The sequence below is a fragment of the Macaca fascicularis genome, chromosome 8 (genome assembly GCF_037993035.2).
Source record: "Macaca fascicularis isolate 582-1 chromosome 8, T2T-MFA8v1.1".
NCBI lineage: Eukaryota > Metazoa > Chordata > Mammalia > Primates > Cercopithecidae > Macaca > Macaca fascicularis.
The window spans coordinates 133029764-133052353 of NC_088382.1; the positions used below are offsets into that span (position 1 = coordinate 133029764).

At 45.4% G+C, this 22590-nt stretch overlaps 1 protein-coding gene and 1 pseudogene across 2 annotated transcripts in view; one reads left to right on the forward strand and one right to left on the reverse strand.

The window, feature by feature from the left end:
* ATAD2 (ATPase family AAA domain containing 2) overlaps window positions 1-22590 on the reverse strand; it is a 97917-nt gene that overhangs the window by 65508 nt on the left and 9819 nt on the right. Inside the window, exon 1 of one of the 2 annotated variants that reach the window (XM_005564026.5) lies at window positions 12972-13232. The exons of the other annotated variant lie outside the window; for it this stretch is intronic. Coding sequence (XP_005564083.3) covers window positions 12972-13142 — 171 coding nt within the window. The 5' untranslated portion in view covers window positions 13143-13232. Of the gene's footprint in view, window positions 1-12971; window positions 13233-22590 lie in introns of those variants that run through there. 2 annotated transcript variants of the gene reach the window in all.
* Window positions 16837-18922, forward strand: LOC102120179 (inosine-5'-monophosphate dehydrogenase 1 pseudogene; annotated as a pseudogene).

Here is a 22590-nt window from a genome sequence, read left to right on the forward strand (position 1 = left end):
ACAAAACTGAGTGGCACTGCTAAGCATAACTCCTTTCATTACTGTCTACTTACTTATATGAACAATACTTACATTTATAAAAACAATGGAACTGATACACAAAAACACAGTCTTGATTTTTTGCTTGTTTGTTTTGCTTTAGAAGCTTTTAATGCTTAGACTGAAAAAGATCACAGGGTAGGTTTTTCATAGTCATTGATCCATCTCTGACAAGGCAAGAATTTTCCCTTCACCCTGGTCACAGGTAGAAGTCCAGACTCTCTCCTAGCAATGTCTTCAGAATGGAGGGGCTACCTTTGCAGTGCAGTGTCTCCCCATCCCAGAAGCAAGAAAGCAAGAAGAGAATGTAATGAGCACCCGTGTGCCAGGCCCATGCCAGGCATTTTCAAGAGAGCACTGTCTTTAGCAATAACTACGATACATCCACAGATATATGAACTAATTGGGTGGGTAAGGGAACTTCAACCATGTGAGAGCTAATAAAATCTTACTTTTCTTGCTCACAAACTTGGAATGATACAGAGATTAGTGAAATAATTTTTAAAATCTTACTTTCTATGTTTTATCATTTCAAATCCAAGTAGATAATATGTTCTTGTTGTTTTGATTGACAGAGCATTAATTCTAACAACTCCACCCACAAACGTTTTATTTCTTGGCACTCAGAAGCCCTCTAAGGCTCAGAAATTTTTCTTAAACTGATTTCATGTCCTATTCAAGTGTCGTCTACAACCTGCATAACCAGTACTTTGTACGATTTGTTTATACTTTAATTGCATATAAAAGTTTTTAAAGAAATACGTAGTATTTTTATTTAGGTACCTCCAAACTTGAATTCACCTGTGTAAAACATTTTTAAAGAATACAATTCTCTTTTGAGTACCATTACAGCTACGCAGAGGTTTTCACTGGTTCTATTTTTTTACTGTTATTGATAAGCATGCTAATACTGACTGTCTTACATATAGTTGACATTTCAAATAAACGGCTTGTATGGAAAAAAATTTCACATCAACATAAAATGCAGCGGGTTAAGTGGACTGAAAATGCAAATTAAAGGAGAGAAAAAAAGAATCAAGGTAAACTTTGTCTGCTAAGAGTTTGCTCATGTTCTTATTTTTAAATGTTCCACAACATATCAACTAACTGGTTTTTAGAATGCAGTGGATACACGTAAAGTCTGACATAATAGTTTTATTCTTTTTAATGTCAACATCAAAAGATGACAGAAATTACATCCTTTGAAATAAATAAAAGAGGGGGAAGTTGAGATGATAACTTAAAACTGTATGAGAGAATAAAGAACTAAAAACCAATTTAGGAACTCTTAGGAGAAAACAGCATTGGATTTGGCAATGATTTCTTAGATGACACCAAAAGCACAGACAACAAAATAAAAGTATGTTAAGTTAGACCTCATCAAAATGAGCACCCTTTATGCACAAAGAACACTATCAATGGAGTGAAAAGGCAACTTACAGAATAGGAAAAAAATTTGCAAATCATATACTGATAAGGTATATAGGGTTTTATATATATGTATACACACACATATATATATATCTCCAGAATATTTAAAGAACTCCTTTGCAAAACAAGCAAACAATTAAAAAATAAGCAAAAGATGTGACTAGAGATTTCTCCAAAGATAAACAAATAGCCAATAAACACATGAAAAGAGGCTCAACATCACTAGTCATTAGAGAAACGCAAATCAAAACCACATTGAGATAACACTTCATACACATTAGGATGGCTATTCACACACACACCAAAAAAGGAGAAAATAACAATTGCTGGTGAGGATGCAGAGAAACTGCAATCCTTGTATGTTGCTGGTGATAATGTAAAATAGTAAGGCAATTCCTCAAAAAGTTAAACACAGAATTTCTGTATGATTCAGCAATTCCACTTTTGGGTATATAGCCAAAGAAGCAAATGCAGGGACTTGCACAAATATTTGTACACTCATGTTCATAGCAGCATTATTCACAATTCCCAAAAGGGGAAGCAACCCAAGTGTCCATTGACAGATGAACAGACCAACGAAACATGGTCCATACAATGGAATATCATTCCTTTTTTTAAAAAAAGGAAATTTTAACACATGCTATAATATGGATGAACTCTGAAGATACACCAAGTGAAATAAGCAAGTCATAAAAGACAAGGCTGGGTGCGGTGGCTCACACCTGTAATCCCAGCACTTTGGGAGGCCAAGGCGGGCGGATCACGAGGTCAGGAGATCGAGACCATCCTTGCTGACACAGTGAAACCCCGTCTCTACTAAAAACACAAAAATTTAGCCGGGCGCGGTGGCGGGCGCCTCCCAGCTACGTGGGAGGCTGAGGCAGGAGAATGGCGTGAACCCAAGAGGCGGAGGTTGCAGTGAGCATAGATTGCACCATTGCACTCCAGCCTGGGCAACAGAGAGAGACTCCATATCAAAAAAAAAAAAAAAGACAAATATGATTACTCTAGGAATATGAGATTCACAGAACAGTCACATTCAGAGACAGAAAGTAGAATAGTGGTTGTCAGGGACTAGAAGGAGACAGGAACTGGGAGTACAGAGTTTCAGTACTCTGAATGGGTACAGAGTTTCAGTTCTGGAAGATGAAAAAGTTCTGGAGCTGGATGGTGCTGACGGTTGCAGAACAATGTGAATGTACTTAACGAACTATATACTTAAAAATGGTTAAAACGGTCAATTTTATGTTATGTATATTTTGGTACATTAAAAAAGAAAATAAATGCTACCACATTCCTGAGGATAAAAAAAGATTTTGTTTCCTTACAAAACAAGAAAAGGGGTGGGTGGGGATAATACTAGGAAAAAACATTTCCTAAGAAACTTGGAAGACAATCTTGTAAGTGACAAAGAGAATCTTTGATTTGCATAGTGAATGCCTTATCATTCTCTCCAAATAAGCACTAGGCAGCAAGAAAGACTCAACAATGTGGGGAAAAAAAATGTTTTGGGGGAGTCCCCTATATAGAGTATACACTAAAAAAATTTTAACTGTATCTTTCAAAAACAGTTCTAACAAAAGCAATATAAAAATAAAAGCAATACATGCCCATTATAACTGGGAAAATGAAAATGTCACCCTTAATTTCAGCCATCCACAGACAACCTCTTTTAATCTCTTGGTGCAAAAACCATTTTTTTTCTATGCAAACATATTTACATGATTTAAAAACTGAGATAATACTATATATGTTTTATAAGTTTTTTCTGGCAATATCAACATTTTTTCATGTCATTAAATATTACTCTAAAAATTTAATGAATAGTATTTCAGCCATTACATGAATCTATTTAACAAATTGCTGAATGTATTATATTTAGGTTGCCTGCAATTTTTTCTGATGTTATAAACATCTCTACATGAATTATCTTGCATATATCTTATTTCCTAAGGAAGACTAGCATAGGTATTAAATCGAAGTCATCTAATCTCCAAGAGGTAAGTTCAACACTGTTAACAGTAATTAACACTGGATGACAGAGATGGGGACTTTCACTTTCTATTTTTCACATTTTCACATGCACTACCAGAAAAAAATTCCTAAAAAGTAAAAAACAGAGAAGACAAACTTAATCTGAAATTTTAACCTAGAGATGTAGTATTCTCATCTATTCTTTGGCTAAAATCTACTTAAATATTGAGAGCACTGATAGTTCTTTAAAAGTGAAGTTTTAAGAGAGGAAATGTTAGTATTTTGTTAAATTTTAAGTCTCTCATGACCTTGCAGAATCAGTAAATTAGCATAGAGAAAAAGCAGCAAGAGAACAACAAAAAAGAAGTTTTCATAAAGTAGACACAGTTGCAAAATAAAAATATTCCACGTTATTTTTCACAGAAGACCAAGCTTATTCAAGCTTTAAATTCATTTTTTTAAAAGTATGTTTGGGGGTGGAGGGGGTCAGTTGTCTGAGTCAATTCAAATATCAACAAATGAGGTTTAAATAGGATGTACTCAACACAAATTTAGGGCTCCTTGAAAACTTAAACAGCAGTATATTCTAATACTCAATGATATACATGTTATAACACTATACTTGTGATATCCTTTCTTAGCTTTGTCTTTAAACATGAGTTTACATCACCTCACCACCTACTCTGTAAACTCCAATTTAGTTTCTGCCTCTACAGCTCTTTCAGTACATTCACAACTATCTCCCAATAGCCAAATCCAATAGGCTTTTCTCAACCTCACTGACTTCTACAGAACTGATCACTTCTTTATTTATTTTCAGAGATACAGTCTTGCTCTGTCACCCAGGTTGGAGTACAGTGGCACAATCATGGCTTACTGCAGCCTCAACTTCCTGAGCTCAAGAGATCCTCTTGCCTCCGCCTCCCCAGTAGCAGCTGAGGCTACAGGCATGTGCCACCACGCCTGGCTAATGATTACGTATTTTATTATTTTGAGACGAGTCTTGCTCTGTCGCCCAGGCTGGGGTGCAGTGAGTGCAGCGGCACGATCTCAGCTCACTGCAATCTCTGCCTCCTGGGTTCAAGCGATTCTCTCCCTCAGCCTCCTGAGTAGCTGGGACTACAGGCAGGCGCCACCACACCCAGCTAGTTTTTGTAGAGACAGGGTTTCGCCACATTACCCAGGGTGGTCTTGAACTCCTGGGTTCAAGTTATCCACCTGCCTTGGCCTCCTAAACTGCTGGGATTACAGGTGTGAGCCACTGTGCTCAGCCAATTTTTATTTTTTTTATTTTAGAGATGGGGGAGGGGGTCTCACTATGTTGCTCAGGCTGGTCTCGAACTTCTGGCTTCAGGTGATCCTCCCACCTTGGCCTCCCAAAGTGCTGGGATTAGAAATGTGAGCCACTGTGCCTGGCCTCTACTTTCTTAAAATGCTTCGATCCCTTGGTTTACATAATACTCTTGGTTCCATGATTCAACTTCTCACTTTTAAAATATAGGCACTGCTTCAGACCTCCTTAATTCTTTTCGTGCTTTGCTGTTTTCTTTTTCTTTTTTGTTGAGATGGAGTCTCGTCCTGTCACCCAGGCTGAAGTGCAGTGGAACCATCTTGGCTCACTGCAAGCTCCGCCTCCCGGGTTCATGCCATTCTCCTGCCTCAGCCTCCCAAACAGCTGGGATTACAGGCGCCCGCCACCACAATAGCTGGGATTACACCACGCCCGGCCTGTGCTTTGCTGTTTTCTGTTCATCCTCAAAGATAACCAGTCCCCTTGGCCGGGCGCGGTGGCTCAAGCCTGTAATCCCAGCACTTTGGGAGGCCGAGACGGGCGGATCACGAGGTCAGGAGTTCGAGACCACCCTGGCTAACACGGTGAAACCCCGTCTCTACTAAAAAATACAAAAAACTAGCCGGGCGAGGTGGTGGGCGCCTGTAGTCCCGGCTACTCGGGAGGCTGAGGCAGGAGAATGGCGTAAAAACCCGGGAGGCAGAGCTTGCAGTGAGCTGAGATCCGGCCACTGCACTCCAGTCTGGGCGACACAGCGAGACTCCGTCTCAAAAAAAAAAAAAAAAAAAAAAAGGATAACCAGTCCCAACCTCTTAGCAATTCTGGCATAAAACTCCCAATGGTCGGCTGGGCACGGTGGCTCATGCCTGTAATCCCAGCACTTTGGGAGGCCGAGGCAGGCGGATCATGAGGTCAGGAGATCAAGACCATCCTGGCTAACACGGTGAAAACTCAGTCTCTACTAAAAATACAAAAAATTAGCCGGGCGTGGTGGCAGGCGTCTGTAGTCCCAGCTACTCGGGAGGCTGAGGCGGGAGAATGGCATGAACCTGGGAGACGGAGCTTGCAGTGAGCCGAGATTGTATTACTGCAGTCCAGCCTGGGCAACACAGCTAGACTCCATCACCAAAAAAAAAAAAAAACCTCCCAATGGTCTACTGCTCACTTCTTTAGCTGGAAACAACACTGTCTTCCCTCCCTGTGTTCAACTCTCAGAGATCCTGCGCTGTGTTTCTTGACATTTTTCTCCATTCCTACTAACATCACCTTAATTTAAACTCTAGTTTTCTCTGTTTTGGTATATGTGGTAACAATGCATTAATTAAGAACCCAAACTCTAGAGATAGAGTGCCTAGGATTTGATTCTTGGCACATCACTTAGAGACGTGTAATCTTGTGCAAGTTACATAAGGTGTCTTAGTATCCATATACTAAGGATATCAATATACTAAGTATCCTTAGTATCTAGTCTCCATATACTAAGGATCTAGTAATCTAGAATACTTAGTATATGGATACTAGATACTAAGAATCTTGTAATGAGGATAACAATAGTTCATAAACAGGAGAAATATATGTGTCTATCAAGTATTATGCCTTGGCACATAACAACTGCTATGTAAGTGGTAGCTATTATCATTATAATCTTTTTTTTTTTTTTTTAAGACAGAGTCTCGCTCTCTTGCCCAGGCTGGAGTGCAATGGTGCAACCTCGGCTCACTGTAACCTCCGCCTCGAGGGTTCAAGCAATTCTCCTGCCTCATCCTCCCACGTAGCTTGGATTACAGGTGTGCAACGCCATGCCCGGCTAATTTTTGTATTTTTAGTAGAGACGGGATTTCACCATGTTGGCCAGGCTGGTCTCGAACTCCTGATCTCAGGTGATCTGCCCACCTTGGCCTCCCAAACAAAGTGCTAGGATTACAAGCATGACCCACCCGCCCAGCCTACCATTACAATCTTTTAACTGGTCTTCCTTAACTCTAGATTTTTTAACTATAATTCATCCTAAACACTGTCTCATCAGATCCCTCTTCCGGCTCTTCACTGTCTCCCAAACAAAGCTATAACTTCTAAACCTAAAATCAAGGGCCCTGTCTTGCTTATGACTGAATACAGAACTGACATGTCACCCAACTCCAGGGAGCACCACTCACTGCCACACCCAAAAGCTCCCTATCTATGCTTTGTGATACTTCATTAAGCTGTATACTTTTCATTTTTCTGTATTGTGTTATGCTTTAAGTTTTTTAAATCTCCTATATGTTACAAATATTCATGTTGAGTTTTGAGTATCTTTCCAAACTTTAAAATAAACAATGTTTAAAATAGTACCTTCTACATACTGAAGAATGTTTTATTTTACCTAACACATGGAAAAATAAAAATGTAGGTAAACAACCCAAAAGTAGGCCAGGCGCAGGGGCTCATGCCTGTAATCCCAGCACTTTGGGAGGCTGAGGCAGGTGGACCACCTGAGGTCAGGAGTTTGATACCAGCCTGGCCAACATGGCGAAACCCTGTCTCTACTAAAAATACAAAAATTAGCTGGGTGTGGCGGCAGGCGCCTGTAATTGGGAGGCGCTTACAGCTACTCTGGAGGCTGAGGCAGAAGAATTGCCTGAATCCACGAGGCAGAGGTTGCAGTGAGCCGAGATTGCGCCATTGCATTCCAGCCTGGGTGACAAAAGCAAAACACAGTCTCAAAAGGAAAAAAAAAGAAATACCAAAAGTAATGTACGATCATCATCGATTAACAAAAATCACCCTACTATATATCCTTAAGTGACTCTTCAACATGAGAAACAACCCTAAATTTACAGAAACCAAAAAACCTTAGACCTTAGAAAACAAAGAAAGTACAGAAATAGACAATGGCTAATCTGATTCTGGAAGAAAAAGAAACTACAGAAAAGATATCCAAAGTCATAAAGTTGGTAGGATGAAAATAAAAGTTTTAAAAAAACAACAAAAAACAAACTTAGAACACCACCACCACAATATTCAGGGAACCTATATAAGTCAGGAAAAAACAAAAACACAAATCCATAAGCCCAGCTGAATGACATTATACTCAAAATGTAAAAACAGAATGTAGTTAATAAATAGGTGACTATAGGTAACTTCAGAACTTGAAAATAATGTCAGCCTGATCAGAGGTAATGAAAGGAGAAGTTCTGAAAAGAAAGGTCAGCCTGAGATTAGGAAAAATTCAAGTTAATGAATTAATATGAATAAATGTAACCAACCATAAAAGTAACCTAGTCTAAGAAATGCTCTGTCAATAAATATATGGCTGAGGAAACTAAGAAATATCCAAATATAATCAGGGTGATCAGGGAATGAAGTCTCTGAAATGCATGGTTGATATAAACAGCAAGGTGAAATCCAACCAAATGTATTGAATGTAAAGTCCCCAAATCAGAAAATATTCCAATTACAGAGACATGTTTCATTTTTGGTACTGATGGGCTTGTCAGTATGAATATATTACCCCTAAAGACCATTGATTTATTTTAATCAAATCCCATGCTAAGTAACACTGAAATTATAATTTGGTGTACACAGACACCTTGACGTATAAAAGGAAGGAGTACTTTGTCTCAAAAAGGTATAATGCCTGCTGGGAACTGTGGTGGGGGTTGGGGGGAATCCTTTCTACCCTACAACATCCAGCTGAGTGCATTCTAATTGCTCAACCACCATATACCACAAATATGGGATTTATGGCAAATAATCTCTGTATATTGCTGTTAGGTCTCCTCTGCTAGACTTCCGTCTCTTTAGAGTAACAACAATCAACAACAAATATTTAATATACACTTACTTCCTGCTAGGTTCTGTTCTAGGTGCTGGGATAACACTGCCAAACAAAAAGTCAAAATCCAAGTCCCCGTGCAGTTACATTCTGATTTGGGAAGAGAGAAAAATACTTAAAAATACAAAAGTATAGATTATGTTGGAAGGTGATAAGTGTTAGGAGAATATAAAGCAGAATAAAGAGGCATGTCAGGTGAGTGGTTTGTAATTTTAAATATGGTGCTTACGGTAAGCATCATTGCAAAGGTGAAATTTTAGCAAAGACTTGAGGTAGACAGACTCCTAAATTTGAATCATAGTCACACAGCTTACTATAAGGTGAATTTGGGCAAGTTATTTAAGTCTCTGTGCATCGGTTTTCTCATATAAAAAAAAAATCTTATCTACCATGTAAGGTTATAAGGACTGACTTATTTATTTGTACAATTTCTGGACCACATTAAAGTACAACTCCTGAGGTTTTGTTTTTTGGTTTAAAATAACGTAAAAAAAAAAAAAAAAAGTTAAAAGAATTGGTCATGCAGATATCCAAGGGAAGAGTACTTCCAGGAGAGGTATACCAAATGGAAAGGCCCTGGTATTAAAGGAGTAGCTATGCCTGTGTGGCTGGAAAAGAGTGGGTTTTGTAAAGGGGTAGAAAAAGATGTCATTATAAAGGAGGCAGGGATGCTTAGGGCTGCTCCCAAACTTACAGACTTTCACTTAAATAGGGAGTCTCAAGAAGGTTTTGAGTGATCAACTGTTTTGACTTTTAATTTAAAAGATTCACGGCATTTGCTGGGCGCAGTGGCTCACGCCTGTAATCCCAGCACTTTGGGAGGCCAAGGTGGGCGGATCATTAGGTCAGGAGATTGAGACCACCTTGGCCAACATGGTCAAACCCCGTCTCTACTAAAAATACACTAAATTAGCCGGGTGTGTTGGCGGGCCCCTGTAGTCCCAGCTACTCGGGAGGCTGAAGCAGGAGAATGGCGTGAACCCGGGAGGTGGAGCTTACAGTGAGCCGAGATCGAGCCACTGCACTCCAGCCTGGGAGACACAGTGAGACTCTGTCTCAAAAAAAATAAAAAATTAAAAAGATTCACTGCATTACGAACTGACTATTGGTGGGGCATGGTGGTTCATGTCTTTAATCCCAGCAATTTGGGAAGCTGAAACTGAAGGATTGCTTGAGTCCAGGAGTTCGAGCAACATAGTGAGACTCCATCGCTACAAAAAAACTTAAAAATGAGCTGGGTGTGGTGTCGTGCACCTGTAGTTCCAGCTACTTAGGAGGCTGAGGTGGGAGGATCACTTGATCCCGGGAGGTTGAGGCTGCAGTGAGCCGTGATGGTGCCACTGCACTCTAACCTGGGTGACACAGCAAGACTCTGTCTCAAAAATAAGTAAATAAATACATAAAGAGAACTGATTGTTGAGGGAAGGCGGGGACATAATATATACATCAAACAGTAGAAAACAGGAAGGAGGCCAATCAAGAATTACAATAATCTAGGAAAGATAGCCAGGTGTGGTGGCTCACACCTGTAATCCCAGCACTTCAGGAGGTCGAGGTGGGCTGATCACCTAAGACCGGGAGTTTGAGATCAGACTGGCCAACGCGGTGAAATACTAGCTCTACTAAAAACACAAAAATTAGCTGGGCGTGGTGGTGTGTGCCTGTAATCCCAGCTACTTGGGAGGCTGAGGCAGGAGAATCACTTGAACCCGGGAGGCGGAAATTGCAGCAAGCTGAGATCATGCCACTGCACTCCAGCCTGGGTGACAGAGCAAGATTCTGTCTCAAAATAATAATAATAAATAAGTAAATAATCCAGGAAAGAGATTATGGCTTGAACCAGCATGGCAACACTGGAGGACATATAAAGTGGTCAGACTTGGAATATATTTTGAAAGTAGAGCCAACAGAATTTGCTAATGCACTGGATGTGAGGAGTCAACAATGACCTAAGGTTTTTTTTCCCGAGGAACTGAAAAAAAACAGAGTGGCCATTAACTAAAACTGACGATGGTCTTAATAACTGACAACGACTGAGTCCTAATTATATGCTAACTGTTCAATTAATCTCCTTACATGCTTGATCACATTTAATCCTCACTACCAATGTGGTGGGTATCACCCCAATTAACAAGTGTAGAAACCTGCTGATTACTGGTAAACCTGAGAAGCAGAAACTGAAATTCATAATTAACAGTTTTCTTTTTCTTTTTTTTTTTTTTTGAGACGGAGTCTCGCTCTGTCCCCCAGGCTGGAGTGCAGTGTCGCGATCTCGGCTCACTGCAACCTCCTCCTCCTAGGTTCACCCCATTCTCCTGCCTCAGCCTCCCAAGCAGCTGGTACTACAGGGGCCCGCCACCACGCCCGGCTAATTTCTGTATTTTTAGTAGAGATGGGGTTTCACCGTGTTAGCCAGGATGGTCTCAATCTCCTGACCTTGTGATCTGCCCACCTCGGTTTCACTGTGTTAGCCAGGATGGTCTCAATCTCCTGACCTCGTGATCCGCCCGCCTCGGTGTCCCAAAGTGCTGGGATTACAGGCATGAGCCACCGCACCCGGCCAACAGTTTTCTTAAGACGCTGTATATCTGGCCAGGCAGGGTGGCTCACATCTGTAATCCCAGCATTTTGGGAGGCTGAGGCGAGTGGATTACCTGAGGTCAGCAGTTCGAGACCAGCCTGGCCAACAGAAACCCTGTCTCTACTAAAAATATAAAAATTAGCCCGGCGTGGAGGCATAAGTCTGTAATCCCAGCTACTTGGGAGGCTGAGGCAAGAGAACTGCTTGAACCCGGGAGGTGGAGGTTGCAGTGAGCTGAGATCGCACTAGTGAACTTCAGCCTGGATGAGAGAGCGAGACTCTATCTCCAAGAAAAAAAAAAAAAAAGTCTATGTATTTAACCAGTATTCAATACATCAGTATGTATCATTATGTTCATATGATCTAGTGTTATCCCGGACATAAATAATCAATCAGTATTGAAATAGCTTTTCTGAACACAGGTTAATAAGTCCAGTAACCAACTTCAGTGCAGAAGTGTTTGGCCTCTCCAGGTCGCTGCCAATTCCTGGCACATGACTGAGAAACAAATCCTGAGTCAGGAAATTACTTGTCTTTTCAATTCAGAATCACAATTTCAGAGATTGAAGGGACTAAAGTTTTTAACCCACTCCCCTCAGCAGAGTAGCAACCAGAATGGGATGCCCAGCGAAGGTACCGGCAACTAATTTTATATAGTTATCTATATACAAGATCTTAATAGGAGACTTAATCCAAGACCCTGAAATCGTCTGCTGAACTGAAGAGGATTACATTGTCACTTCCACCAGACACTTCCCCTGAGCCTCTCATTCTCACTCCCAAGTTCCCAACCCTCTCTCAGGTCCTATTTTTCCTACTCCATGCCTACCCTCACTCACTTCAACACCTTGAATCCAACTATGTTACTTGCTGCTTTAACTAAATTTACTAGCGAGCTTCCTCGACTTCAACCTTCTGTGAATGCTGAAACCCTTCCACCTAGGCCTCTTTAGGCAGCTGGCGGGGGGAGCTGGATGGGAGGAGAGTAACTCTGCTCAGCTTTAACTCTGCCCTGCAAAAACCTTCACTGTACTTCAGACCTAGAAGCAGCACTTCTTTCAAGAGGACCCTCCTCCCTTCCAAACTTCCCCTATAGACACTGTTTGTAACTGCAGCGTGACGGAAGAGAAAGGGAACGATTTGGGAGGCAGGCAATCTGAGTTCCAATTTTAGATCTACCCCTTACTGTTTACCTTTTTGAGTCCGTTTCTTCATCTGTCAAAGAGATATCACAACTATGCATTCTCAAAGGGTTATGATGAGGCTTGGGGGGGGGGGTACAGGAAATGTTGGTCCTCATCCCTCCACATTATGCAACCGGGTATTATTCACTGCGATCTTATTACGGAACCCCTCTGGATCGTTAATGGAGGTCAGAGAGCCTGAATTACAACCTGTCCGTCCCTGTGCTCCCTCCCACCCCCCAACGTTTATGGCGCAGACAGAAAGCAGTCAGAGGATGCGTGTTGCCTCCAGGTTGACGCGAACCTAGGGCAGGAGACTGGGCGATCGATCCGCCAGGGAGGGGGATCTTGGGGGCGGCCGAACAGCTGCCGCTTGGCCCCAGACTGCACTCCGCTGTGGCAGGCTTCGATTTCCTCTTGCGTAAAAGTAGGTGGTGACCAAATGCTTAGTCCTCTCCCGGCCAGCCTCAGCTCTGCGACCCGACCCGCACCTCCGATCCCCAGAGCTTCCATTTTACTCGTCCTCGACCACACTTCGTCCCCGACAACTGTCACCTAGACCGGCGCCGCCCACCCCCAGGCCCCTCCGGGCGCCGGGCTGCGGACAGTCCCCACGGGAACCGCCCAGGGAGCCTGCCTCAGGCCGGTACTCACGCCCGCTTTGGCTGTGGTCGCCACGGGCTGCTTCTGCGCCGCGCCAGCCGAGCGGAGCCGCCTCCGGCCGATCTGCTCCAGACTGAGGAACTCATTGGACAGGTCCAAGGAGTCCGTGGCCGAGGCGGCGGAGTGGTTGTGCAGTTCCAAGCTGCTGCGGAGAACCACCATCTTCTCTCCCTAATGGCCTCGGTGTGCGCGACTGCAGAGGGCTCCAGCTCCAGGCGGCCGCAGCTCTGGCTCTTCCGCGCTCCGAATTCTGGCGCCACAAGCTCCGCGCCAGCGGCCGCAGCGCGCGCGCCCAGGATCCCTCCGCCGCCTGTCCCGCCCACGCCGCCGCCATAGAACAGCAGGCTCGAAACTCTCCTCCCATTTGTAGAGCGAAGGAGGCCGGGCCAACGTGGAGAGGAACACAGGCCGACAGTATAGAGGATGTGAGCAGACAGTCGGCGGACAGCGCTGACTTCTTTTTCTTCACATAGTTCCGGCTCGCTGAGCCCGGCGGAAGGAGACGACGGGAGCGGTGCACAGCCCGTTTGGAATTTTGGCGCGTGGACGGCGGCGGGGGAAGGGAGGCCTCCGCGCGCTCTGATTGGCTGGCGGGGACCGGCGTCTCCTCCCCACCCCTGTTGACACCTGCTTGCTGCTTCCCGCCATCCAGGATTCAAAAGCAAAATGCCCACTCCTTGAATGGAGGGAAATAAAGCACTTGGCCTTTGACAGGTTTTGACTTTGAGACTTAAGAGTTTTTTTTTTTTTTTTTTTTTAATTGAGGGCTTAACGAAAACAAGTTAACTACCAAAAAGAAAGAAAACACAAGGAGCTAAAAGCAACTCAGCAGAGTGCCATCGTTTAGTTAAGGACGCGGGTTCTGCACTCATCTTTGCCATTGAACATCCCACGTAGAAGATCTCGAACAAATTATTCACCTCTCCAGGTTCTAATTTCCTCACAGGAGAATTGCTTGAAGCCGGGAGGCACAGGTTGCAGCCTGCCGAGATCGTGGCACTGCACTCCAGCCTGGACAACAGAGCAAGACTCTGTCTCAAAAAAAAAAAAAAAAAAAAAGGCCCCCCCCCCCAAAAAAAAACAAGAAACTGTCTCAAAAAAGAGAGCAGGACTCCCAGTTAAATGTGAAGTTCTGATATACAACAAATAATTTTTAGATGTATTTCGGAATGTATATATACTCGGAAAGTAACTCCGATTATAATACCTAAGGCCCTAAAATACTATTGTTATACCTTGGAGCCATGCTTGCACATAGTAAGTGCTCAATAAGCGTTTGCTATTATCACAGAATACAGAAGATGGCTCCTCTAAGATGGCAGTTACTTGAAATAGATAACACGCTGAATGATCAGAATGTCCGAGGGATCCTAGTGAAATACATGAAAGCTGTTTATTGATTTGGGTAACTGCAGTTCATTAAATATTTGTTAAATACATATTGAGACTCTATTATGTGCCAGGCATTATTCTAAGCAGTGAGGATGCAGCAGTGAATAAAAAGAACAAAAATGACCTAATGGAACTTAAACTCTAGTGGAAGGAGAAAGACAATAAACTAAATGTAAGTTTTTTGTTTTTTTTTTTTTTGAGACGGAGTCTCACTCCGTCTCACTCCCAGGCGGGAGTTCAGTGGCCAGATCTCAGCTCACTGCAAGCTCCGCCTCCCGGGTTTACGCCATTCTCCTGCCTCAGCCTTCCGAGTAGCCGGGGCTACAGGCGCCCGCCACTTCGCCCGGCTAGTTTTTTTGTACTTTTTAGTAGAGACAGGGTTTCACCGTGTTCGCCAGGATGGTCTCGATCTCCTGACCTCGTGATCCGCCCATCTCGGCCTCCCAAAGTGCTAGGATTACAGGCGCAAGCCTCCGTCCCCAGGAAGACAGATTATTATTCTGTCACTAAGCTGGAGTGCAGTGTTGCAGCCACGGTTCACTGCAGCCTTGACCTCCAGGGCTCAAGCAATCCTCCCACCTCAGCCTCCCTAGTAGCTGGGACCACAGGTATGTGCCATCACACCTGGCTAATTTGTTTTTAGAGACAGGGTCTCACCCTGTTGCCTAGGCTGGTCTCAAACTCCTGGTCTCAAGCAATCCTCCCACCATGGCCTCCGAAAGCCTGGGATTACAGGTGTGAGCCACTATGCCCAAACAAAATTTTTCTGATTTTTCTTGCACGAATATGTTTCACTTTTACAATAGAAAAAGCTTTAAAATAATTGTTTAACCAACATAAGTGAAAAAGGAAGGAACAATATTTAAAGTAGCACAGTTTAAAAAATTAAAAAGTAGCAGAGTTTACCATTACTTGGTTTTAAAATACTATATACGGCTGGGCATGGTGGCTCACACCTGTAATCCCAGCACCTTGGGAGGCTGAGGCGGGCAGATCACAAGGTCAAGAGATTGAGACCATCTTGGTCAACATGGTGAAACCCCATCTCTGCTGGGCGTGGTGGCGCACACCTGTAGCCTGAGTTACTTGGGAGGCTGAGGCAGGAGGATTGCTTGAACCTGGGAGGCAGAGGTTGCAGTGAGCCGAGATGGTGCCACTGCACTCCAGCCTGGCGACAGAGCGAGACTCTGTCAAAAAACAACAACAACAACAACAACAAAAACCACAAGACTATATACTGTATATACCATCTCATTTGATTTGTTTATTCAGGAAATTCTAATTGAGCCCCCATCTTATTCTAAGCATAGTTAGAGGTGCAAGGAGTAAAGCAGTGAACAACACAAACAGAAACCCTAGGTTCACGGAGCTTACATTCTAAGAGGTACTCAGTGGATAAACAAGTAAATAAACAAGGTAACTTCATTATAGCAAGTGGTACAAAGAAAATGAAACAGGGTCACGTGACAGAGAGTGGTTGAAGGGAAAGAAACATACAGTGGACTTGAAAGGTCAATCTGAGACCAGGCAGGGTGGCTCACGCCTGTAATCCCAGCACTTTGGGAGGCCGAGGTGGGTATCACCTGAGATTGGGATTTCTAGACCAGCCTGGCCAACCTGGAGAAACCCTGTCTCTACCAAAAATACAAAATTAGCCAGGCGTGGTGGTGGGCGCCTGTAATCCCAGCTGCTCAGGAGGCTGAGGCATAAGAATCTCTTGAACCCGGGAGGCGGAGGTTGTGGTGAGCTGAGATTACGTCACTGCACTCCAGCTTGGGCAACAAGAACGAAACTCCATCTCAAAAAGAAGGAAGGAAGGGGGGAGGGAAGGAGGGAAGGAGGGAAGGGGAGGGAGGGAGGGAAGGAAGGAAGGAAGGAAGGAAGGAAGGAAGGAAGGAAGGCAGGAAGGAAGGAAGGAAGGAAGGAAGGGTGGGTCTGAGGTCAGGCATGTGTCACACCTGTAATCCCAGCACTTTGGGAGGGCGAGGCAGGCAGATTGCTTGAGGTCACGAGTTCAAGACTAGCCTGGCCAACATGGCAAAACCTTGTCTCTACTACAAATACAAAAATTAGCCAGGCTTGGTGGCACACGCTTGTAATCCCAGTTACTATGGAGGCTGAGGCAGGAGAACTGCTTGAACCAGCGAGGCAGAGGTTGCAGTGAGCCAAGATTATGGCACTGCACTCCAGCCCTTGCGACGGAGCGGGACTCCGCCTCAAAAATACATAAATAAAAAAGAAAGGTCAGTCTGAGGAGGCGACATTTTAGATGACACATAAAACATGAGAAGGAATCAGCCCTTCAAAAAATTGGCAGAGTTTTCCAGGAATGAGAAGAACAAGTGCAAAGGCCCTGAGGTAGGAAGTCCAAAGTAATTGAAAATGCTTCTAGAACTTCAAAGATAGAATTCCCCAGGGAGCTTATTAAACACACTACACAAAGCCAGGTGTGGTGGTGTGGGCCTGTAGTACCAGCTACTTGGGAGGCTGAAGTGGGAGGATCGCTTGAGCCCGGCAGTTCCAAACCAGTCGGGGGAACATAGTGAGACCCAGTCTCAAAAAATAAAAATAGTCCACCCCTGGCCCGCGCCAGCAGGCTGGCGGCCTTATGTTGGGTCATGGGGTCTCCGGCAGCATGGCGGACTACCTGATGAGCGGCGGCACCGGCTATGTCCCCAAGGATGGGCTCACCGCACAGCAGCTCTTCACCAGGGCCCATGGCCTCACCTAGGAGTTCCTGATTCTCCCAGGATTCAGACTTGATAGCTGATGAGGCAGACCTGACCTCAACCCTCACCCGGAAGATCACGCTGAAGACACCGCTGACCTCTACCCCCATGGACACTGTGACAGAGGACAACATGGCCATCGCCGTGGCTCTGATGGGAGGTATTGGTTTCATTCACCACAACTGCACCCCAGAGTTCCAGGCCAACGAGGTGCGGAAGGTCAAGTTTGAACAGGGCTTCATCACGGACCCCGTGGTGCTGAGACCCTCGCACACTGTGGGTGATGTGCTGGAGGCCAAGATGCGGCATGGCTTCTCCGGCATCCCCATCACTGAGACAGGCACCATGGGCAGCAAGCTGGTGGGCATTGTCACCTCCCGAGACATTGACTTTCTTGCTGAGAAGGACCACACCACCCTCCTCAGTGAGGTGATGATGCCAAGGATCAAGCTGGTGGTGGCTCCAGCAGGAGTGACATTGAAAGAGGCAAATGAGATTCTGCAGCATAGCAAGAAAGGGAAGCTGCCTATCGTCAATGATCATGATGAGCTGGTGGCCATCATTGCCTGCACTGACCTGAAGAAGAACCGAGACTACCTTGTGGCCTCCCAGGATTCCCATTGGCAGCTGCTGTGCGGGGCAGCTGTGGGCACCTGTGAGGATGACAAATACCGCCTGGACCTGCTCACCCAGGCAGGCATCAACGTCATAGTCTTGGACTCGTCCCAAGGGAACTCGGTGTTATCAGATTGCCATGGTGCATTACATCAAACAGAAGTACTGGCCGGGCGCGGTGGCTCACGCCTGTAATCCCAGCACTTTGGGAGGCCGAGGCGGGCGGATCACAAGGTCAGGAGATCGAGACCACGGTGAAACCCCGTCTCTACTAAAAATACAAAAAATTAGCCGGGCGCGGTTGTGGGCGCCTGTAGTCCCAGCTACTCGGGAGGCTGAGGCAGGAGAATGGCGTGAACCCGGGAGGCGGAGCTTGCAGTGAGCCGAGATCGTGCCACTGCACTCCAGCCTGGGCGACAGAGCGAGACTCCGTCTCAAAAAAAAAACAAAAAAAAAACAAAAAACAGAAGTACCCCCATCTCCAGGTGATTGGGGGGAACGTGGTGACAGCAGCCCAGGCCAAGAACCTGACTGGCGCTGGTGTGGACAGGCTGTGCGTGGGCATGGGCCACGGCTCCCTCTGCATCACCCAGGAAGTGATGGCCTAAGGTTGGCCCCAGGGCACTATTGTGTACAAGGTGGCTGAGCCCAGCGCTTTGGTGTGCTCATCATAGCCGATGGTGGCATCCTGACCACAGGGCACATCAAGGTGCTGGTCCTTGGTGCCTCCACAGTGATGATGGGCTAACTGCTGGCTGCCACCTTGGAGGCCCCCTGTGAGTACTTCTTCTCAGACGGGGTGTGGTTCAAGAAATACTGAGGCACAGGCTTCCTGGATGCCATGGAGAAGAACAGCAGCAGCCAGAAACGATACTTCAGCAAGGGGGATAAGGTGAAGATCACACAGGGTGTCTTGGGCTCCACCAGGACAAAGGGTCCATTCAGAAGTTCGTGCCCTACCTCATAGCGGGTATGCAGCATGGCTGCCATGATATCAGGGCCCGCAACCTGTCTGTCCTTCAGTCCATGATGTACTCAGGAGAGCTCAAGTTTGAGAAGCGGACCATGTCGGCCCAGATCGAGGGTGGCGTCCACGGCCTGCACTCTTAGGAGAAGCGCTGTACTGAGGACAGCGGTGGAGGCCGAGGTGGTGGAGGGGGCAACCCCCAGTGTCCACCTTTGGGCACAGCCTCCCTCCATCACTGAGTGGTCCACAGATTTGCACTATGGGTTCCCCAGCTCCTTTCCAGGGAGAGAGTGGGAGAAGTTCTGAGGGGTCTGTGGCCCCTCACTGGGCATCCCCTGCAGAGTCAGGACTGCTCCCTGGGCCAGGCTGCTCTGGGAGCCCCCCAGAGCCCAGCCAGCCGGGCTCTCAGGCCCTGCGCCTGCCTCAGGTCTTGCTCCAGCCTGCTCCAGCCTGGTCTCCACCCCAGGGGCAGGCAGCCCCTACTGGCTTCTCCTGTAGGGCACCTCCCTGCCCCCAGTCCCCCAGAAAATGGTGCTCTCCTGGCCCTGCCTCTGGCCCACTGCTCCCTCAGCCATGTGGCACTTCTGAGCTCCTGACCTAGGCCAAGGGGAGGTCTCTGTCCCCTTCCTCGACCCTGGGCTACCCTTGGGTCCTGCTCCTCAGGTCACTTCCCTGTCTCTGGCCCCGGGTAGAAGGCTGCCCTGGTCATAGCCGCCTGCCCCTCATTCCTGACTCACCACCGTCCCCAGGTGTACCATTCCTGCCCTCTCCTCAGCTGCAGTTGAAGGCTTTAACTTTGCACGCTTTGGGATCACAGTTGCGTCATTGTGTATTAAATAATCAGAATAAATCAAGCAGGTCTCAATGCCAATAATAATAATAATAATAATCAAAATCAACATATTACACACAGCTTCAGGTGCCTTCTCTAAAGAGCCTGATTCCATGGGTCTGCGATAAGGCCTGGAAACTTGCTTTCAGGAAGTCTCCGGTGATTCTTATCCACAGAGTGATTTGTGTCATGCTGTTCTGGAATATGGTGAGGAAAGAGTTGATTGCTAGAGAAGTAGCAATACAAGGGTATGCATAGGCCAGATGGCGTGCTTCAAGAGCACAGTAGAGAGGGGTGGTGTTGTTTTGAGAAAGGATCTCACTCTGTCACCCAGGCTGTCACCAATGTAGTGGCAGGATTTTGGCTCACTGCAACCTCCACCTCCCAGGCTCTAGAGATTCTCCCACCTCAGCCTCCAAGTAGCTGGGAGTAGCTGGGACTACAGGGGCACACCTCTGCTCCCAGCTAATTTTTTGTATTTTTCGTGGAGACGGGGTTTTGCCATGTTGCCCAGGCTGGTCTCGAACTCCTGAGCTCAGGTGATCTGCCCACTTAGGCCTCCCAAAGTGGTGGGATTACAGGCGTGAGCCACTGCGCCCAGCCAGGAGGGTTTTCTTTTTTTTTAAGCATTTGATTTACTTTAGAGACAGGGTCTCCCTGCGTTGCCCAGGCTGCAGTGCAGTGGCTATTCACAGGCGCAATCACAGCTTGCTACAACCTCAAACTCCTGGATTCAACCGATCCTCCCACCTCAGCCTCCTGAGTAGCTGGGACTACAGGCAAGCGCCACCACGCCAGGATGGGAGTGTGGTTTTGATCTATTTGCAAAGAGCAACTGTGAAAGGACAGCAAAGGCAAGAAGTCACATGATTCGCTCTTTGGTGCGAATGATTGGAAGCAGCAAGAACAGATGTAGAATGAAAAACTAGAAGGTTACTGCACCGTCCTGGTGAGAGAAGATGGTGGCCTGGACTAGTAGCAGTGAGCAGAAGCGAAATGGACACAGATGGGGGGATCTATTTCAGATCACAGCCTACAGAAGATCCTGCCTGCCTTCAGCAGAAGGACTTTGTCTAGGTGTGCTGTTGACATAAAGTGACCTTGTGAGGCCATCCACAGGAAGCCACACCAGCAGGAGGCTATTTTAGCTGGTCAGAGCTGAGCAGACTAAAAAGGCAACACGCTTTACAGTGATTATTTTAGACACCCGCTACAATCAGAGGTAACTCTCTTCCCTGGGCTAGACCAATTAGGAGTTATTAACTTTTCTACTTATATTGTATTTATTTTTCAAGATGTAGTATATTCATACGGTTATGTTTTAAGTTACAAAGGAGCATATGGATTAAAAGTCTCCTTCATACGCCCGTTTGCTAGCCATCTTGTCACCCTTCCCATTAACAACCAAAGTTATTCATTTCTTGGGTATCCTTCCAGAGATCATCTATACCAGGCATGTTCATTTCCTGAGGCTGCCGCAACAACTTACCAAAAACTTGGTGGCTTAAAACAACAGAAATTTGTTCTCTGATGGTTCAGGAGGCCAGAAATCCAAAACCAAGGTGTTGGCCATGTTGCTTCCTTCTGGGGGCTCTGCGTATGAAACTATTCCATGCCTGTCTCCCAGCTGCTGGTGTCTGTTGACAACTTTTGGAGTTTCTTGGCTTGTAGGAGTGTAAGTCCACACTCTGCTTTCACCATCATATGTCCTTCTTTCCTGTCTTTTTGTGCTTGTACTCAAATCTCTCCCCCACTTTCTTTTTTTTTTTTTTTTTTTTTGAAATGGAGTCTCACTCTGTCGCCCAGGCTGGGGTGCAATGGCGTGATCTCAGCTCACTGCAACCTCAGCTTCCTGGGTTCAAGCGATTCTCCTGCCTCAGCCTCCAGAGTAGCTGGGATTACAGGCACCTGCCACCACGCCCGGCTAATTTTTGTATTTTTAGTAGAGACGGGGTTTCACCATCTTGGCCAGGCTGGTCTTGAACTCCTGACCTTATGATCCACCTGCCTTGGCCTCCCAAAGTGTTGGAATTACAGGCATGAGCCACCGCACTCAGCCCCCCCTTTCTCTTATAAGGACATCAGTCATTAAACTATTTAGATCACACCCTAAATCCAGGATGATCTCATTTTGAGATCTTAGTTATATCTGCAAAGATCCTGTTTCCAAATCAGATCACATTGACAGATAAGAGGGGGGTTAGGACTTGAATATATCTTTTTGGAGCCACTATTTAACCTACTACTCTAGGGACTGGCAAACTTTTTCTGTAAATAGCCAGAGAGTAAATATTCTAGGTTTTGTGGATGGTATGATATTTGTAGCAATTACTCAATCCCATAGTAGTGAAAAAGTGGCCACATACAATATAGACACAAATGGGCATGATTGTGTTTCAATAACACTTTATTTACAAAAACTGGTCTCAGGATGTATCTGGCCCAAAGAGGTCATAGTTTTCTTTTTCTTTCTTTCTTTCTTTCTTTTTTTTTTTTTTTGAGACACAGTTTCTCTCTTGTTGCCCAGGCTGGAGTGCAATGGTGCGACCTCAGCTCACTGCAACCTCCGCCTCCCAGGCTTCTGCCTCAGCCTCCCGAGTAGCTGGGATTACAGGCAAGCATCATCACGCCTGGCTTATTTTTTTTTTTTTTCTTTGTATTTTTATAGAGACAGAGTTTCACCATATTGGCCAAACTAGTCTCCAACTCCTGAGCTCAGATGATCTGCCCACCTCGGCCTCCCAAAGTGTGGGATTACAGACATGAACCACCACATCTGGCTAGTTTTCTAACCTCTGATTTATACTATATAAGTAAGTATGAGAGCATGTGTTTGCATGGGTATTCATTTCCACCTTGTTTACATAAATGCAGCATACTGTACACTCTGTTCTGTACTGTGCTGCTTTATCTAAGTCTTAGTGATCTTTCCCTGTGAGTACATAAAGAACTTCCTCCCTTTGTGGACACACCGTATTTTATTTAAGCAGACCTTTCTTGCCGAACATTTGTTTCTGTTCTCTTGCTATTGCATAACTGCTATGAATAAATAGGTTCAAATATCACTTCTACATT